The following is a 15,646-nucleotide window of genomic DNA, read 5'->3' on the forward strand; positions in this document are numbered from 1 at the left end:
TTCTGCAGTTGTTGGGTGCAATGTTCTATACATGTCAAATAGGGTCAAACCCTACTAATTGCATTGATCAAATCTTTAATATCCTTATTGATTACTTTTTTCTGCTTATTTTATCATTCAGGACAGAGCACTGCATGCTGACCATATGATGACCAGAACCCTTGTGCAGACCAGGGCAAGAACATCCTCAAGTGGTGGTCACCAGACACACCACACTACATCCAGCACTGTGGCGACAGCAGAAACAGGAGACAATGCAGTTTCCACATTCTTCCCTCAGATATCCTCACAATCAAGTTATTAAGGGCTTAAAAATGCATGTCCTAGAAACAATAACTAGCACTGGTGAGCACTTACCATTCCTGTAGGTTGGTGGTATTACAAGCCGCATTTTAGTGATGAGGAAGTGGAGGCACAGAGCTTACAGAATCTGCCCAAAGTTACACAGGTGAAAGAAGGGGAACCGGAACGCAGGCACCTGCTTCAGAGTTTACTCTCAACCACCACGCTCTACGAAGCGGGGGCAAAATTCTACCCACGCTATGAAACATCACGTAAGCTCTTGCTTAACTGATGAAAATAAGCAAGATACAACTTTGTGTGTAAATGAAGAATGTATACTACGCTGTTTAAACAAAAAGAAACATTTAACATAATGTTTCTAATTTAAGCTTTCAATTTAAGCAAGAATAAACAATTACCAAAACCTTCAAAAAGTCTTCATTACATAATTGTCTCTGGTTGAGGAAAGTGGTGAATAAGTTAATACTATAACCACTACATTTACAGAAAAAGCTTACCTTTAAAATTCACATATATTGTAGATGATAAATCAAATTCATATTGTAAAATATCACCTAAATAATATTTGACCTAAAAAATCCAAATATAATATATAAAAATGTGTAGGGAAGAATAAAACAGATATTGTATCATACAAACACAAGGAAAAAAATACAAATTTTGAAAACAAGGCTTTTAATTGATTTTCCATATACGGGCCACTGCAGCTGAAATTATCAGAACCTTGGACAGCACTGAGAGGGCTTTTTCCTCTAAAGGACTGGTTTTGTATTACATTTTAAATGTTAAAAGTTTCTTCCTCAACTTTTCTGCATTTTAAAATTCTGTCTTAATTTTACTGCCTCTCATGTAAAAACTGATTCCTTTACGTGCATAACTTACGAATGATGGAACATATATTTTTAAAAAGTCTTCCTCCTGCAAAGTCGGGCATTTTTGTTCTAACATCTTTGTCTATTCATTAAAGGATAGTAAAGAATCATTTAAATAACATTTAAATCCCAGGTGTTGTTATAAGAGCAACATAATCAGTGCCTTCAGAAGATAATGGACGTAAGATATACATATACAAAATACTAATTTTTGATTTAAAATTTACTAATTGGTAGCCCAAATGACCTCAATCATTTCTCTATATCCCACTTTGCAAAATGGACATCTTCTAGTAGTTTCCAAACCCCTGTTAGATTCAGAAGTTACTAAACAAAAATGCATCTCAATATTAGCTTCCAAAAAAAAAAATCCCACGAGATATATTAATAGGAACATATATATTTGTCCATTAATATGGACAAATTCTAATAGTATATTACTAAAATTATAAAAATAAATATTTTTGAAATACTAACATCCATTGTTAAAGTATTAAAAAAAAATCATTCTGCAAATACTTGGACTCAATGTCAAGCAGAAAAGCCTTTCCCACTATCTTTTAAAATGAAGCAGCCTAAAAAAATTGAACCGCTTTGACAGCCTGCTCTTGAAAGCAATAATATGGTCATAAAACTGGCCGTGACCATTCTGTCTGTCTCTATAAATTTTGTAAGGCTGGCCTGTCTTTTTTTTTTTCTTCTTCTAAATGATGATTGAGGTGGTGATTTAATCCTCTGCAGCATGTAAAACAAGGTTCTCAGAAGCTCCAAGTCCGCTGGTAGAGGACAGGGAAGCTGTTGTGCTCAAGAATTAATCTACCCAAGGGCATCAAAAGCAGCCACAATGCAGCCATCAGCATGTTTTCACTATGCGAGCCCCACATTTCCTATTTAGAAAACACATAACCATTACCCTATTCTGTATTCTCACAAGGCTCCCTTTTATTTATTTGTGTTTGTTATTATATGGCTTATACCGACATGTTTGTGTGATTCCACTGGTGTGCATACATCCATTGAGAAAGGAAAAAAAAAGAAGTGTCTATTGCAAACTTGTTAAAAGGAAAAAGGGACTCCCACTGGTTTTTTCCTTTGGCCTGGCTTCTATTTAGAGAATAGGATTTTAACTCTTTGTGTCCCAGAAGAGAATGACTTCTTTGTGCAGTTTAAATTTTGCAATGGCTTCTTTACTGATGGAATGTCATAAGAGAAAAAATGTTATTCATAGATTACCACAATCCTAGAAGCTGACAATTCTTCAGAGTTATACAGAGTATGTTAGTTAGCACATGGGAAAACTTTTATTTCTTTCTTAGCATGCTTAAGCTGTTTTCACAAAGCAATTGAAGTAAGCTACAAAAAACCTAGAAGCACTTTACTTTGGAACAATCAGTATTTCTGGAAAACTTCTGGTTTGGTTTTTGTTGTTTTTATTTTGGAAGGTTCAACATCAACTGTGCAAAATCTCCAGATATTTTAGTTTAGTGACATGGCTGTTCAAGAAGATAGTGTTTTAAAGCATTCACAACACGACCTCCCACTAGAGTTTTTCTTGATTATATTAATGATCTGGGTGGTTACAAAGACTTTAGTGCTCCTTAATCCAGTTCTACCTCTAATGAGTGAGTATATATATAGAGAGAGAGACAGACAGACAGACAGATGTAGATCAAATTAACTCCCGTTCCCCAAAGCTACTTTTGTAATTCCAGTGAAGCCATGGCCAAAACTGAGCAGTGCACCTTCAGAGAACTGGTACTTTGTAAACTGAAGAAGACACAGATGTACCTTTAATACTGTGGCCCTGCAACCAGAGACGACCTTAAATTATTCCTTCTCCCTTCACAGAGGCCTGAAGGTGGGTAAGACGCAGGCATCAGCTGTTAAACAGAATGGGTTTGAGAAGTCTAGTTCCAGGACGATTTGGAATGAGAAGAGTTAACGGCCCACATGTTCTCTCCATCTCACTCCCAGCCACATTCCAAAGGGACAGGGCTCAGTGACAACACAGCCCAGGACCTAAAATGAAGAGGGAGAGCTCCCTATTCTTCACCATCTCTCGAATTAATTAACTGGAAATGAGTCTTGTCAATGTTTTGGAAAGGCAGAAGGGGTGAAAAGAAGATTGCTAGAATTAATCACAGTGAGAAACTACTTCAACTGCCTGCCAGAGTTCAGAAAACCCAATGAGAAGAGGAAAATAAAAGGAATGAAGCTGACTTGCCATCTGAAGGAACAAATGGAATCCAAGCAAACGTCCAAGTCTTTGCCAAATAAGGGATGTGCCCTCAACGAGAAGAATTTATTATCTGCTGCCACAGTAAGTACAATATATGACTTAAATGCATATCGTATCCATAGGGACAAAGGCAAACCAGACAGTTACGCTTTTAAAGCAAAGAAACAACAGAATACTCACGTACTTTCACTTTTAAGCTTATACGCATTTAACTCTATTATCTAAAAGATTCATGTTTTCCTGAATTTGTACTTAATAAATCTTCAAACACTTGCAACTTCACATACTGCAGAAGATGAAAAATCCATGAAACAGATTCCAAAAATTCAGATATTTGTCTGGAGAGTTCATTCACTAAGAAGAAAAAAGAAACAAAATTGCAGATATAACAGATCTATTTACAAGAATCATCAAAGGCAAAAAAAATACAGAGGATTTTGGTCAATGATGAGAAATAACTGAGAGAAACCTGAAACAACTCATTCAATATTATACAAGGAGTTTTCTGTTCTTTTTATTGCAGTCAACATTAGCTATCTTTAAAGAAAATCTAATTCCTGTCAGAAACTTTCAGACCATGTAAAAATTTTGATATGCTTTTTATATTTCTCCCTGAGAACAAGTTTGAAATTTTAACTCTTCTTAGAAAATGGCAGCATAAAGCCTGAACAAAAAATTATTTGCAATTAAATTTAGGGCTTTCTTTGCCATGTTCTTATGAAGGAACCTTGTCCTGGCCAAGGTAATGGGGCCGGTGGAACTGCTGTCTGCACAATGAAAGGGAATTAAAGCTCACTCCAGCATACTCACCAGCGGAGGGGTGTCACTAGTAGATTTCAGGATCAGCTTGTCGCCCCTCTTTTCAACTTCAAAACCCATCTTTTTAAGCAGGGATGCGTCTGCCAGCCCCTGCTCCTCCATCTTTGCAATCAAATCTTGGTTTTGACTGTTGTCTTCTGTAAGGTTTCGGATGGCATACACCACCCACTGGGTCAGAACTGGAGTCAAAGTGAAGGAATCTGCCAACATACTCCCCTGTTTTAGAACTTCCCATGAGTATTACTGGAGAGAGAGGAGAGGAGCACAGCAACACTGGAAGTCCAGAGTCAACTAACAAGTGTTCTTGAAAACGTGCTGACTATGCATCCAAAGCGGGAAATAATTAAAGAGATAAAATACATACACGTGCACGTGTATGTCCAACGTTTGTGTGTGTGTGTGTCTGTGTGTGTCATGTCCAGCAACTGGCACACAGAGGAACTTAATCAGGATTTGCTGAATGGGTGAACGAGGAAGCAAAGGCTTAGAGTAGCCACATCTGAAGTTTATGAACCCAAGTGTACACATGCATGCACACACGCACACACACACATTGGATGTTATTGAGTCACTAGGGAAAGAATAACAGCTTGATAGAGTTAGTCACAAAGATGCCAGGTTAGAATCAGACAAAGAAATCATCCTGTTTAAAGTAAGCCCAGTTATAAATAAGAATTGTTTCCTAGGAGTCACCATGGAATTCCCCTCATTCCCCTCATTTAAGATACATTCCGTATCTTAAAGGTGAAGCTAGGAAGCCTCTGAAGGATTTGCTGTGTTCTAACTATTCAATACTTGTGCTCTCCAGAAGGCATCTCATCCTCACTGCCTTCCTGTGCCCTGGCCCTAATTTTAAATGTTCTGCACAGCGTCCTTCACAGCAGACAGAAGACAACTTATGAAGAAGATAGAATCACTGTGTTATTTACTGAGGACTCTTATTTAGTTACCAAGAGGTGTGTAAACCTCATGAAAGCATTCAATTGCTACTATATGTCATTCTAGAAAAGACTGTATAAAAACTGCTGTAGGGATCAGTCTTCAGCGTTGGATCCAGGAACACATAAAAGAAGCCAAGAACAGTGGGCCTGGCACCCTCTGTTGGTCCAGAGGGAACAACAAAGTGGAATAAACACCTCTTCCAAAGAAAAGAGGCCTCCCTGCCCACGATCAAATAGAAGACAGAAGGCAAAACAAGTCCTTCTCCTGATTACCAGGTGTTTCCCACACAGGCATTTCCAATGCCAGAATTGGGGCATTTGTGTCCCCAAAAGGTATCAGGCCCTTAGCTGAAGAGTCAATGCTTCTGATCCTGTCCCAGTTCCCAGCCAGCGGTAAGGCCGGTGCTGAGACATTTCTAGCTTCCTCAACCTGATGCAGGAAGCCACAGAGAAAGGCTTCAATATGCATAAAGTCTGTGGTTCTTTCTTATAGTGTTTGGGAAAGAAAGTGAATCAAACTATTTTCCTAGCTCGATAACCTCAAGGGAAAATAGTAGAAAATGAGCCTGTCCACTAAAGTTAGGACAACTGAAACGTAGAAAATACAGGCAGTTTTATGTTCAGGATGTGTTTTCTGGGGTTTTAAAACGTTGCTCTGAGTCCCTCCAATATACCCCCAGCTGGTTTGAAATCCTGACAAGGCCTCCCTGGCTCACCGCGGCAGGCCGGGGTCCCTCACTGGCCCTCTGTGCTTCCCCGATCACAGACCTAACCCCACACTGGACCTGGCTGTTGGCTGGCCTGCCTCTCCCAGCTCCTCCAGGACGGGGGCCATGGGCCGAGACTCAGAAGAGGACAGGCAAACATTCGTTGAGTGAATGACCCAGCGGTCTTTGGAGGTTTATCATCAAAACCACTGGTGGGTAAAAATGACTAACCTTTTCCAGATGGCACAGAATAGGAATTGCTGTTGCCCAGCTGATGTTGATTCTATAATCAGTTGTCCCCCTTTGGTGGGAAAAAAATGTTCTCATTTTGCCATTTATCTGTCTTCCTTTCATGATAAAGCCAGGTCTTTTATAAGGCTGTATTTCTTTTCTGGAAACAGAATCCACACAAATATTCAAATGAATAAAACCTAAATTTGAGTTTCTCCCTCTTTTCCACAATCACCGAACCCCTACTTTGTGCCAGTATAGAGAATAAAAATAATGATCCCAGGTTGATAAAAACTTGCAACACATTAGTGAATTTCTGAACAATGAATCATTTGCTGCAACTAATTTCTCATCCAGAATGACATCATCGTTACACAAATTCATTTCCTCACTTTTTGTAGTAAAAGAGGGAGGCAGTGATCTCGAGAACTGACTGAAGGAGCAAACATTTGAGGAGTAAATTTAGGCAAGAAAATGTATAAGATTGGAGAATTTGAATTCATGTGTACAACTTCCTAATGCTAAACGACAGAAGCAAAACACTTCTTTCTGAAGTTTCCTGGTTATTCATTTAAATATAATCGAAAGTAGGAAAACAGAAATTCCCATAAATGCATTGAGAGCTCCTGAAAATTGGAAAGCTGGTTGGCTCGGTAATCAAGGAATCCGATGCCAGCCTTGTCACTGCCAGTTACAAATGCAGAGCGTCTCTGGAGGAAAGAATCATCAGCCAGAGCTTCTAATTATCAAACTTTCTCAGTTACAGGGCAAACAGGGCCCCCGCCAAATGGTTCCTGCGTACATCTCCTGCCAGGTGCCCTTCACATCTTAGGCTCTAGCAACACCACAATACTGGGGTGACTGGCACCTCTGTCTTTCCCCATGTGAGTCCCTGACCTGGGACATGCTTCACCCTCACCTGCCCCTTCCCTTCTCATGGGGCACACTTATTTGTCGCGACTCAGCTAAGCTCCACCTTCTCCTGGACGACTTCCCTCACTGGCCTAGCTACCCCTTGCCACCGGCTTAAGTTAGGAGTGCCTGCTATATGTTTCCAAAGCGTTCTTTCTCTTTTTGTAACAGTTCTCATCACACTGCACTGTACTTATCTGTTTATGTGCCTGTGACCTTCTCAAGGGCAGGAACCGTGCCTAATTCATCTCTACATCCCCAGCACCCAGTCTAGTTCCTGACACAAAGTGGATTATGGATATGTGTTTGTTGACATTATGTAAGCTATAGATTATCTGTTTATATTTCTGTCTGCCCTAATACCCTGTGCACTCCTCATAAGCAAGTCTGATGTCTTATTCACTTCTCTGTCCTCTGTTCCTAAGCACGGTGCTAGGAAGTGTTTGCTGGATGTCCGAACGAGTCAATGCTATCTCCCAGCCACTGTGTGGGTGGGGCCATGGCAGCACTGCAGTGACCCACACAGGCCATGCTCTTCCTTCTTGCTCTCGGTGTGGTTTCCTGACTCAGGGCTTTGCAGAGTTGAGAGATTAGATGAAAGTAAACCAGTATAAATGCAACCCAGGCAAGGAAGCTGGACCGTGTAAATAAAAGGTCCATGACAACAAAACACCAGGAGAATTCCCATGTGGATGGATGAAAGGGCGGATTTTAATCATGTTCATCTAGGGGAGGTAACTATCACATTTTGTGAAAATACCGTTATGGTATTTTAATAGCATTTCACCCTTACAGTGTTTGGTAGCTAATTTCTGTAGAAAAACTTACACGATCCCCATTGTATATATAGGAAAAGAGAAACACAGAAGAGAATGAGATTAATGAGGATTCCCCTGATGATCAGACCCCCAAGAGCCCAAGCCCCTCACCCAGGCATGGGCGTTGTTCCCAACTGGGCCAGCACGACTTCACGAACAAAACGTGATAGTCAAGAATTTCATGAGTAGATTCTTGGCATAGCCACCAAACGGACAACCTAATAGAAGCACTGAAGCCCAAAGCAGAAAAGGCATTTTTGTCTCCTTCCAAAATTGGTATTCTAAGGGCAAAAAGACGTGTAAATGGAGGGAGTGGGAAGGGGCTGGGAGAAGGAGGGCCGCACGACCACATCGGAGTCAACTCCTTTTCAGTACCTTGAAAATCAGAAATAACAAATGAACAGCAGCAAAGCTCCTCATACTTTTCAGTAAAACGTGTATTTCACATTCAGATATATTATAAGTGAAAATAATCTTATTGCCTCTTTAAGGAAGATTTCATGAAGTTAGAATACTGTGTGCTGCTATACACTTTTCTTGGGCAGATATGAAAGGTTTGCTTTACATCTCTACCATAAGTGAGCACCAACCTTTTGGGGTTTGTGTTGTCTATCTGTAAATTAAATACTACACAAAGGACCTCTAATTTGTCCCTATTTCTAGTGAGAATATTTTAGCACTACTGTTTAAGGTCTCTAGACAGTAATAATTATTATTAATAATTAAAAAACCAAATTTTAATAGTTGTTCCTTTCACAAAATTCAAATTGAAAAGAGAAACACTGAGATACAGCCCTTATGAACTGTGTCTAACGCACAGGTCTGGCTCATGAATATGCATGACTTTCCTTGTTAGTGAGCTGTGAAAGGCTGAGAGCCCTGGGTAGCCCGTGCAGACCTAGACAGCCTTAAGTGTCACAAGGGAGATTAAAGCGAGTCCCAGTTAATATTCACACTGCCCTCTTGTTCCCTCTCTAAAGAGACAGAAAGAAAGAAAGAGTGGGGGAGAAGATTAAACATCTTCTAAAGTCTCTAATCCTACCAACACTTCAAGTGCTTTATTGTATGCTTAGCTTTAGAAAGAGCGCTTCTAAAGTTTCCATAGCTACTACAAATAGAAGGCGTGAGCCTGTTTGTTACAAAACTGCCTTGAAAGAACTCTGCAACCGGCACTAGAGTGAGGACTCGCCAGGGCTAGCCGGCTCTTCAACAGAGCACTCTGGTGTCTTGAAACAGGCAAGCTGCTGTGCCTGGGAAGGTGAAAGTGAGAAGCTGCTCCTGGACTCAGCACTTGTGCCGCAGCAGCAGCCGTGCACTGGGATTTAAAGACGTGGGCTCAATACCGCACCCTAACGCCTTGTACAGTTAGGGGACAAGATAGTGGCAGGGCAGAAAAATGAGGGCTGGAAGACGACACAATACAGAAAAACAGTTCATGACCAGGATATTACTAATCAGCAGATATGTCCCAAATTCACTTTTAAGTCAAGTGAGTTGAAACATTAAAATTGGAACTGTCTGGTGAAAAAGATTCCATCTAACTAAGAAAGGCAATATTCTTTCATTTATCAGAATCAGTGATACTTAAAGACCTGCAGATTATTAGAACGCAGGCCCCGTGGTGACAGGGACTGTGTTCTGGTCATTGCTCTATCTTTGTGTCTAGAAGACTGCTGAGAACAGGGGTTGGCAAATTATGGTCCGTGTTTTTGTATAGCCATGAGTTAAAAATGGTTGTTTTATTTTTAAATGGTTCGGGGAAAGAAAAAATCAAAAGAAGAATACCAATTTGTGACACATGAAAATTAACTGAAATTCAAATTTCAGTGTCCATAATAAATAAAGTGTTACTGGCACACAGCCACGCCCGTTCGTTTACGCATTGCCTGCTGCTGCTTTCACGCTGTGAAGGCTGAGTGAGGTGCTTGCGACAGAAACAGTACCACCAGCAAAGCCAAAAATCTTTACTAAATTTAAACCTTTATAGAAAAGGTTTCCCAACCTCTGGCCCAGAACATGGAAGGCACCAATAAATATTTGTCAAATGAATAAATGAGTTTTTAAAAGTACTGGCATTGAAAAACATACATTATTTAAATTAAAACAATTAAAATATGTTAAAAATTTTACTGACCTTTCAGGATATATGTGTGTATATATATACTTTACATGTAATATCTATATATAATGTTTTATATATTATGTATCTATAGATGTACAATTTTTTATATATCTATAGATGTATAATGTATATATATTTAATACCATATATATAATATGTACATAACTCATCTATGTACTATATATAATACCTATATTTAATTTTTGCTTCCAGGATATATTTTTAAAAATTATTTTTAGACAACAAACCCATTTTACTGCCTAACTTTCCAAAGTATACCATTTAGCAGGGCACAGAGCATACCTTAGAAACCTTTTTACAAAGCTGGTCTGAGAACAGGACGTTTGATATAGGCAAGCCTATTTCATTAGGCTTTCACAAAACCGTGTAATTATCTGCCATGTTATATAACAAGGTTTCCCTAAAGATGAGGATGCTTAATAAATAACTTCCATATCTAAACTAATATTTTCTCAGACTATGGTAAAATTGCAGAATTTTTCAGAGTGCAAAGAAGTAGGTCAGTTTTAAAACTGTTCTGAAAATGCTTTACATTGCTAAACACCAAAACACTTCTAAATCTGCCAATCTCTGTCAGCAAAAAAGAAAAAAGCACTGGACGTGGCACGGACAGAACTTCTCCTCTTTCTGCAGCAACAGCATACTTTTGCCTTAACCTAGCACGCGAGTCAGAGAGATGGCACACGCTGGGGAGCGTGTCCCCCAGTGGGCCCAGCTCCCCGACCCCAACTGCAGGAGTCCTGACCAACCTAGGCCCTGCTCTTGAAGTACTCACTGTCTGAGGAAAAAAAAGGGCATTTCCCAAACTCCTGCCCAGGGATCCCTGGGCTTCAGTGAGGCGTCTGCTGCCGGAGGAGGAGGAACCTGTCCAAACCACAGAGGCCGTCACAGTGGAGATGGGGAAGGAGGAAGAGCTTATAACTCGGAGGGTATTCAGAGGGCAAGAAAGCGCTGAGCTGCAGGCAGAGGAGGGATGGCAACTTACCTATGAAAATGAAGGGAGAGGCGGTCAGACAAGAGAGAGGTCCTTGTGGAGGAAATAATCCTGAAAAATACCGAGACTATTCCTTTATAAAGTGCCACACATTTTCCCTGCATCCGTTAAATCCATCTCCAAATGTGAAGCGAGATGTTCTTGCTTTCATTGTAAGGTTCATTTTACTTCTGCCTTCATCTATTACAATCATCTTTTGCTCTCAATTCTCATTTATGTCATTCAGTTAAACTACATACTCTTCTCCTTCAGAAAATTAAAGTGGAAGTCTTTATTGTGCAGATTGTATACAGGGTCTCCCCACATGATGCTGGAAACCAGCGCGTGTTCAATAACCACCAGAAACCACCCATTTTGGCTTCCTCTTCTTTCTCCAAGTTGTTGGTCTATCTGGTATCTAATTTCCCTCCGCATTTTTGGATTTTAATGTGAGGGAACATCTGCGGTTCAAGTGTTTCAGTGTCGTGCTGATATGTACTGTTCCAGGTTTTGTACTATGTTATATCTTATCAGCATTTACAGATAAATGTATGTGTACTCTCTAATTTCCTAATTAACGGCTAATTGCCAATACTGAAAGTGGTAAAAAAAAAAAAAAAAAAAAAGGAAAAAAACAATAGAAGAGGGTGGAGGAGCAAACAGTTGCCAGATCTGTAGATCACAGATCACACTCTCAAGAATATAAATAATGCCTATGTTCAATATGTGCTACGAGGAAGGAGCAAAGAGTTTCAGTCTTTACTGAGGGAAAAAGCCATCTCAGAAACACCACTGCTTTGGAAGCTGAGGCTGCTTCTCTGGCCTCTAACTCCCTAGGGAACTGGAACATCAAAGGAAGTGGTAGAAAGGCCCAATAGAACACACTGCTGAATTCTGACAGAACTACGTAACAGACAAGTGTCAACCAGAAAAATGCTGTCTCTGTGCATAACCCAAATCAGCACTTTCTTAATGATTTTGAAACGAAGGCCACATTCACTGTCCTTGGTATATACACAATTTACTGTCCATAAATTGACCTTTCAAAGGGAGAGATTAGATATTCATGACTTCACAGGCCTCCTCCCCTCTCAGAAGTCGGAAACATCTTTCCATTTTACAACGCTCCCTTTTCCTCAGGACCATCACGTGGGCACAGGCGAACCATCGCGGAAACACCGTTCTCAGCCTGGACCCTGGCTGGGTTACGAGCCCTCAGTCCTTTACAAATCCCAGATGTAGAAAGCACAAGCATCCAAGATTAGCAAAGCAGAACATGCTGCAGTTCTCACCACGACTAGCGAGCCTGTCAGTCTGGCAGTGAAGCAATGGGAAGATGATACCCCTGCTCCCCATCCAGTCAGTCACCACATGCACTCCCCACTCTAAAAGCTCCTGTGGTCAAGCAAGGGCCGTGCTCACAGGTACCTCACATACACGGGGTTTTGGTGGTAAAGGATCCTATAGCACTGAAACTAATTTTGTACACTACATATTCTGGAATCATTTTACTAACCACTTAAAAGCACAGCGTGGTACGAAGCAGTCACAGTCTGGCATCCATGTCACACAACAGGTTTCAAGATCAGAAATAACCAATACCACTTCTAACTTAAACCACACGAAAGGGTTCTGAGGCCACGAAGTAGTTCCATTTGTATTTGGGGCAGCATTCCAATGTCACTTCTGAGACTCTCAATGAGCCACTGCATGTCACGTGTTTAGCAAAGTCCCTGGCACATGCCCGGCATGTAGCAGATGCTCACTAAATGGTGGACTAATTCCTCCAGAGCCCGTCACATTGGGTGTCCCTCTTCTCCAGGCCCTCCCTCTCTTGTGCCACTTCTCACTCTACTGTCGTTGTGTAATTCTCTGACTCCTTCTACAGAATGTGCACTCACTTGCTTGCTGGGAATCCTGTCTGCGTTGTAGCTCCTACCACATACAGAAGTAGGATTGTTTCGAATATTTGCTGGATGAATGTCCCTTGATGCCTGGCTTCCATCTACTTATAAGGACATGGCACCCCCAGTTCTTCCATCAGATCTGGGCTATAAGTGAGATGTTATTTAATAAATGCATGCAGATACCCAGCGCTATACCACGTCAGCCCTTATGTTGCAGGGGAGAGTTCATCAGGGAGAGGCATTCTGGATACAGAAACCTTCTAAAGAAAATACTGCCCCAGTGCTGCAATTCACATCCAGGGTCACTGCCAGTAAAGAGCTGGCTGAGCTTCACTGCTGAGCTGACAGAAGGAGCAAGTGTGACGTAACCGGAGATCACTGGGTCCTGACAACTGAGGAATTTATGAATAGAAGCCTGTGGAAGCACAGTAGAGACACCTGGGAAGCGCAAGGTCCCGTCTGCCAGATAAACGGATGTTTATAAAGTACTCTGTGGGGCAGGCCCAGTGGCGCAGCAGTTAAGTGCATGCGCTCCGCTTCGGCGGCCCGAGGGTTCGCAGGTTCGGGCCCCGGGCGCACACTGATGCACCGCTTGTCAAGCCATGCTGTGGTGGTGCCCCATATAAAGTAGAGGAAGATGGGCACGGATGTTAGCCCAGGGCCAATCTTCCTCAGCAAAAAGAGGAGGATTGGCATCGGATGTTAGCTCAGGGCTGATCTTCCTCAATCAATCAATCAATCAATCAAGTACTCTGTACTCTCTGGGATAAAGGAATTACCAAATAATAAGCTGGCTCAAATGTATTTCTATTCATGGAGTACACTGCTACTTTCAATATAAGCAAAGCTTTGTAAGAGGAATTAACTTAAGTGTCTCTCACACAAGCCAAGACTGTCAGTTTATCTGCATAAAGTAGCAACCGTAATAATAATAAACGTAACAGCAGCAGCTATCACACCCCCAGGACACACAGTATGTGTCGGGGGCTGTTCTAGGCATGTGTAGAAAGTGTTCAATTCTCACAAACACTCTCTGGAGTAGGCATTATTATCCTCATCCTATTGATGAGTAACTAAGCCAGAGGAGACTAATGACTTGTCTAAGGTTACACAACCTGAAGTCGTCAAGCCGGGATTTGCACACAGACTCCAGCACCCACCCTCTTAACCACCATGCCACACTGCTTCTAAGCACTCTACAGGGCCCACAGTAGATGGGGAGAGACCTCTGTAGGAGGGGAAGAGCAGTTCTTCCTCCTGGTCAGTAGGACTACAAGCTTCTAAGCTATGCCTACAAATGAATTAAAGGAATGGCAGGTTTTATGATACTTGAAATAGAGATCCTTTCTCTTCAAAGAAATCCCGAAGGATAAAATAAGCTTGCAGATACCAGTTAGAGTGACTACATCTGCAAAATACCTTTGGAAGTAGCTAATAAACAGTTCAAAATGAAATTAAAATTTGGAGTAAAAAAAGTAAGTAATCCCATCTAAATTATAGAAGATTAGTGTTGGTCTAGTGCTAATGACATTCAAAGTTAATAAAGCATAGCCAAGGGTCAAAAATAGTTCTAAGATACAAAGGCTTAAATGACCACCACAAACCGTGTGGAGCTCCTGGTGGATTTTAGACTAGACAAGACACAGCAGGCACCAAGGAATCAGGGAGCTTTCTCACACGGCATATGCTAGGTGCCTGAGCATCTGTTATCACCACCCTTGGTCCAACTGTCACTAGTCACCTGGGGATGATCTGCTCTACGGGTCACACGTGGCCATGCAGGCTTGCCCCTCTACCCCTCCTCCCCTCGTAGCAGCTCCCAGAAAAGTCAGCAGTCAGTCAAGAGCAAGTGGGCCTGCAGGTGTGAACAGGCACAGACGCGCAGATATGTGCATCTCCTGAGGACTCTCTTCTGTGCTGCAAAGTAAACACAGAAGAGTGTGATGGTGCTCATTCTGTGCTGTTTCCATTTCTATTAGTAACAGATGAGTTGAGAGTTGAATGCAGACCCATAACTCTCGCTTATCCTCATTAAGGAGGAGCACTGCCGTATCCAGTTAAAGTCAAGACAACCTTCAGCAGAAACTTATAACATGCAAATAACTCCAACATTAATTGGAAATAAATGCAAGTAACACTTCAGACTATTTAAAAGCCAAGTTGGTTGTAGTGATGACATTAAGTTCTAAAGCTCTTCCTTGAGACATCTCTTAAAACTTCTAAATACTGGATATCTCACTTTGGGGGGAAAAAACCTCATTCAGTTATAGAAATCTAATACTTTTAACGTGTTTTTCCTCCTCTCTATAAATAATAAGCTTCTTGATTCTTATACTGGAATTAGAGCAAGGGATTTAGATGTAAACAAACTGTTAATCACACATCTGAATGCCTCTCAAGAATTTAATCATGACCCACCCACTCACTTGGCAAATATGAAGACATTGTGCTCCAGGCTGGGAATACAATAACTCACAGGACAGTCAAGGTCCCTGCCCTTGTGGCACTTACATGCTAGAGAAGGCAGGTACCAGACCAAAACCCCAGACCCGAATGAGGTGAGATCACAGGAGGACAGCGCATTGGACAAGGGTGGTCGTAGAAAGTCTCTCTGAGGAGGTACCACTGGGCTAAGGCCCACAAGATAAAGAGAAACTGGTCATCTGGTGAGCTGGGGAAGATAGCTGCAGGCAGTGGAGCAGGCTATGCAAAAGCCTCAAGACTAGAAGAAATGACGAGGGAAAATCTCTGTGGCTGGAGTAGAACGTGTGTGGGAAGTGG

General features: G+C 41.4%; 1 protein-coding gene across 1 annotated transcript in view; it reads right to left on the reverse strand.

Annotated features, from left to right (window-relative positions):
- Positions 1-3,440: 3,440 nt before the first annotated feature.
- The window catches only part of ATXN10 (ataxin 10), a 186,043-nt gene continuing 173,837 nt past the window's right edge, over positions 3,441-15,646 (reverse strand). The window contains exons 11-12 of the mRNA XM_087448747.1: positions 4,225-4,412; positions 3,441-3,768 (exon numbers count right to left, since the gene is read on the reverse strand). Coding sequence (XP_087304873.1) covers positions 3,766-3,768; positions 4,225-4,412 — 191 coding nt within the window. The 3' untranslated portion in view covers positions 3,441-3,765. The remainder of the gene's footprint in view (positions 3,769-4,224; positions 4,413-15,646) is intronic.

This window comes from Ceratotherium simum, chromosome 25, assembly GCF_057802395.1.
Source record: "Ceratotherium simum simum isolate JZ-2026a chromosome 25, ASM5780239v1, whole genome shotgun sequence".
Taxonomy (NCBI): domain Eukaryota; kingdom Metazoa; phylum Chordata; class Mammalia; order Perissodactyla; family Rhinocerotidae; genus Ceratotherium; species Ceratotherium simum.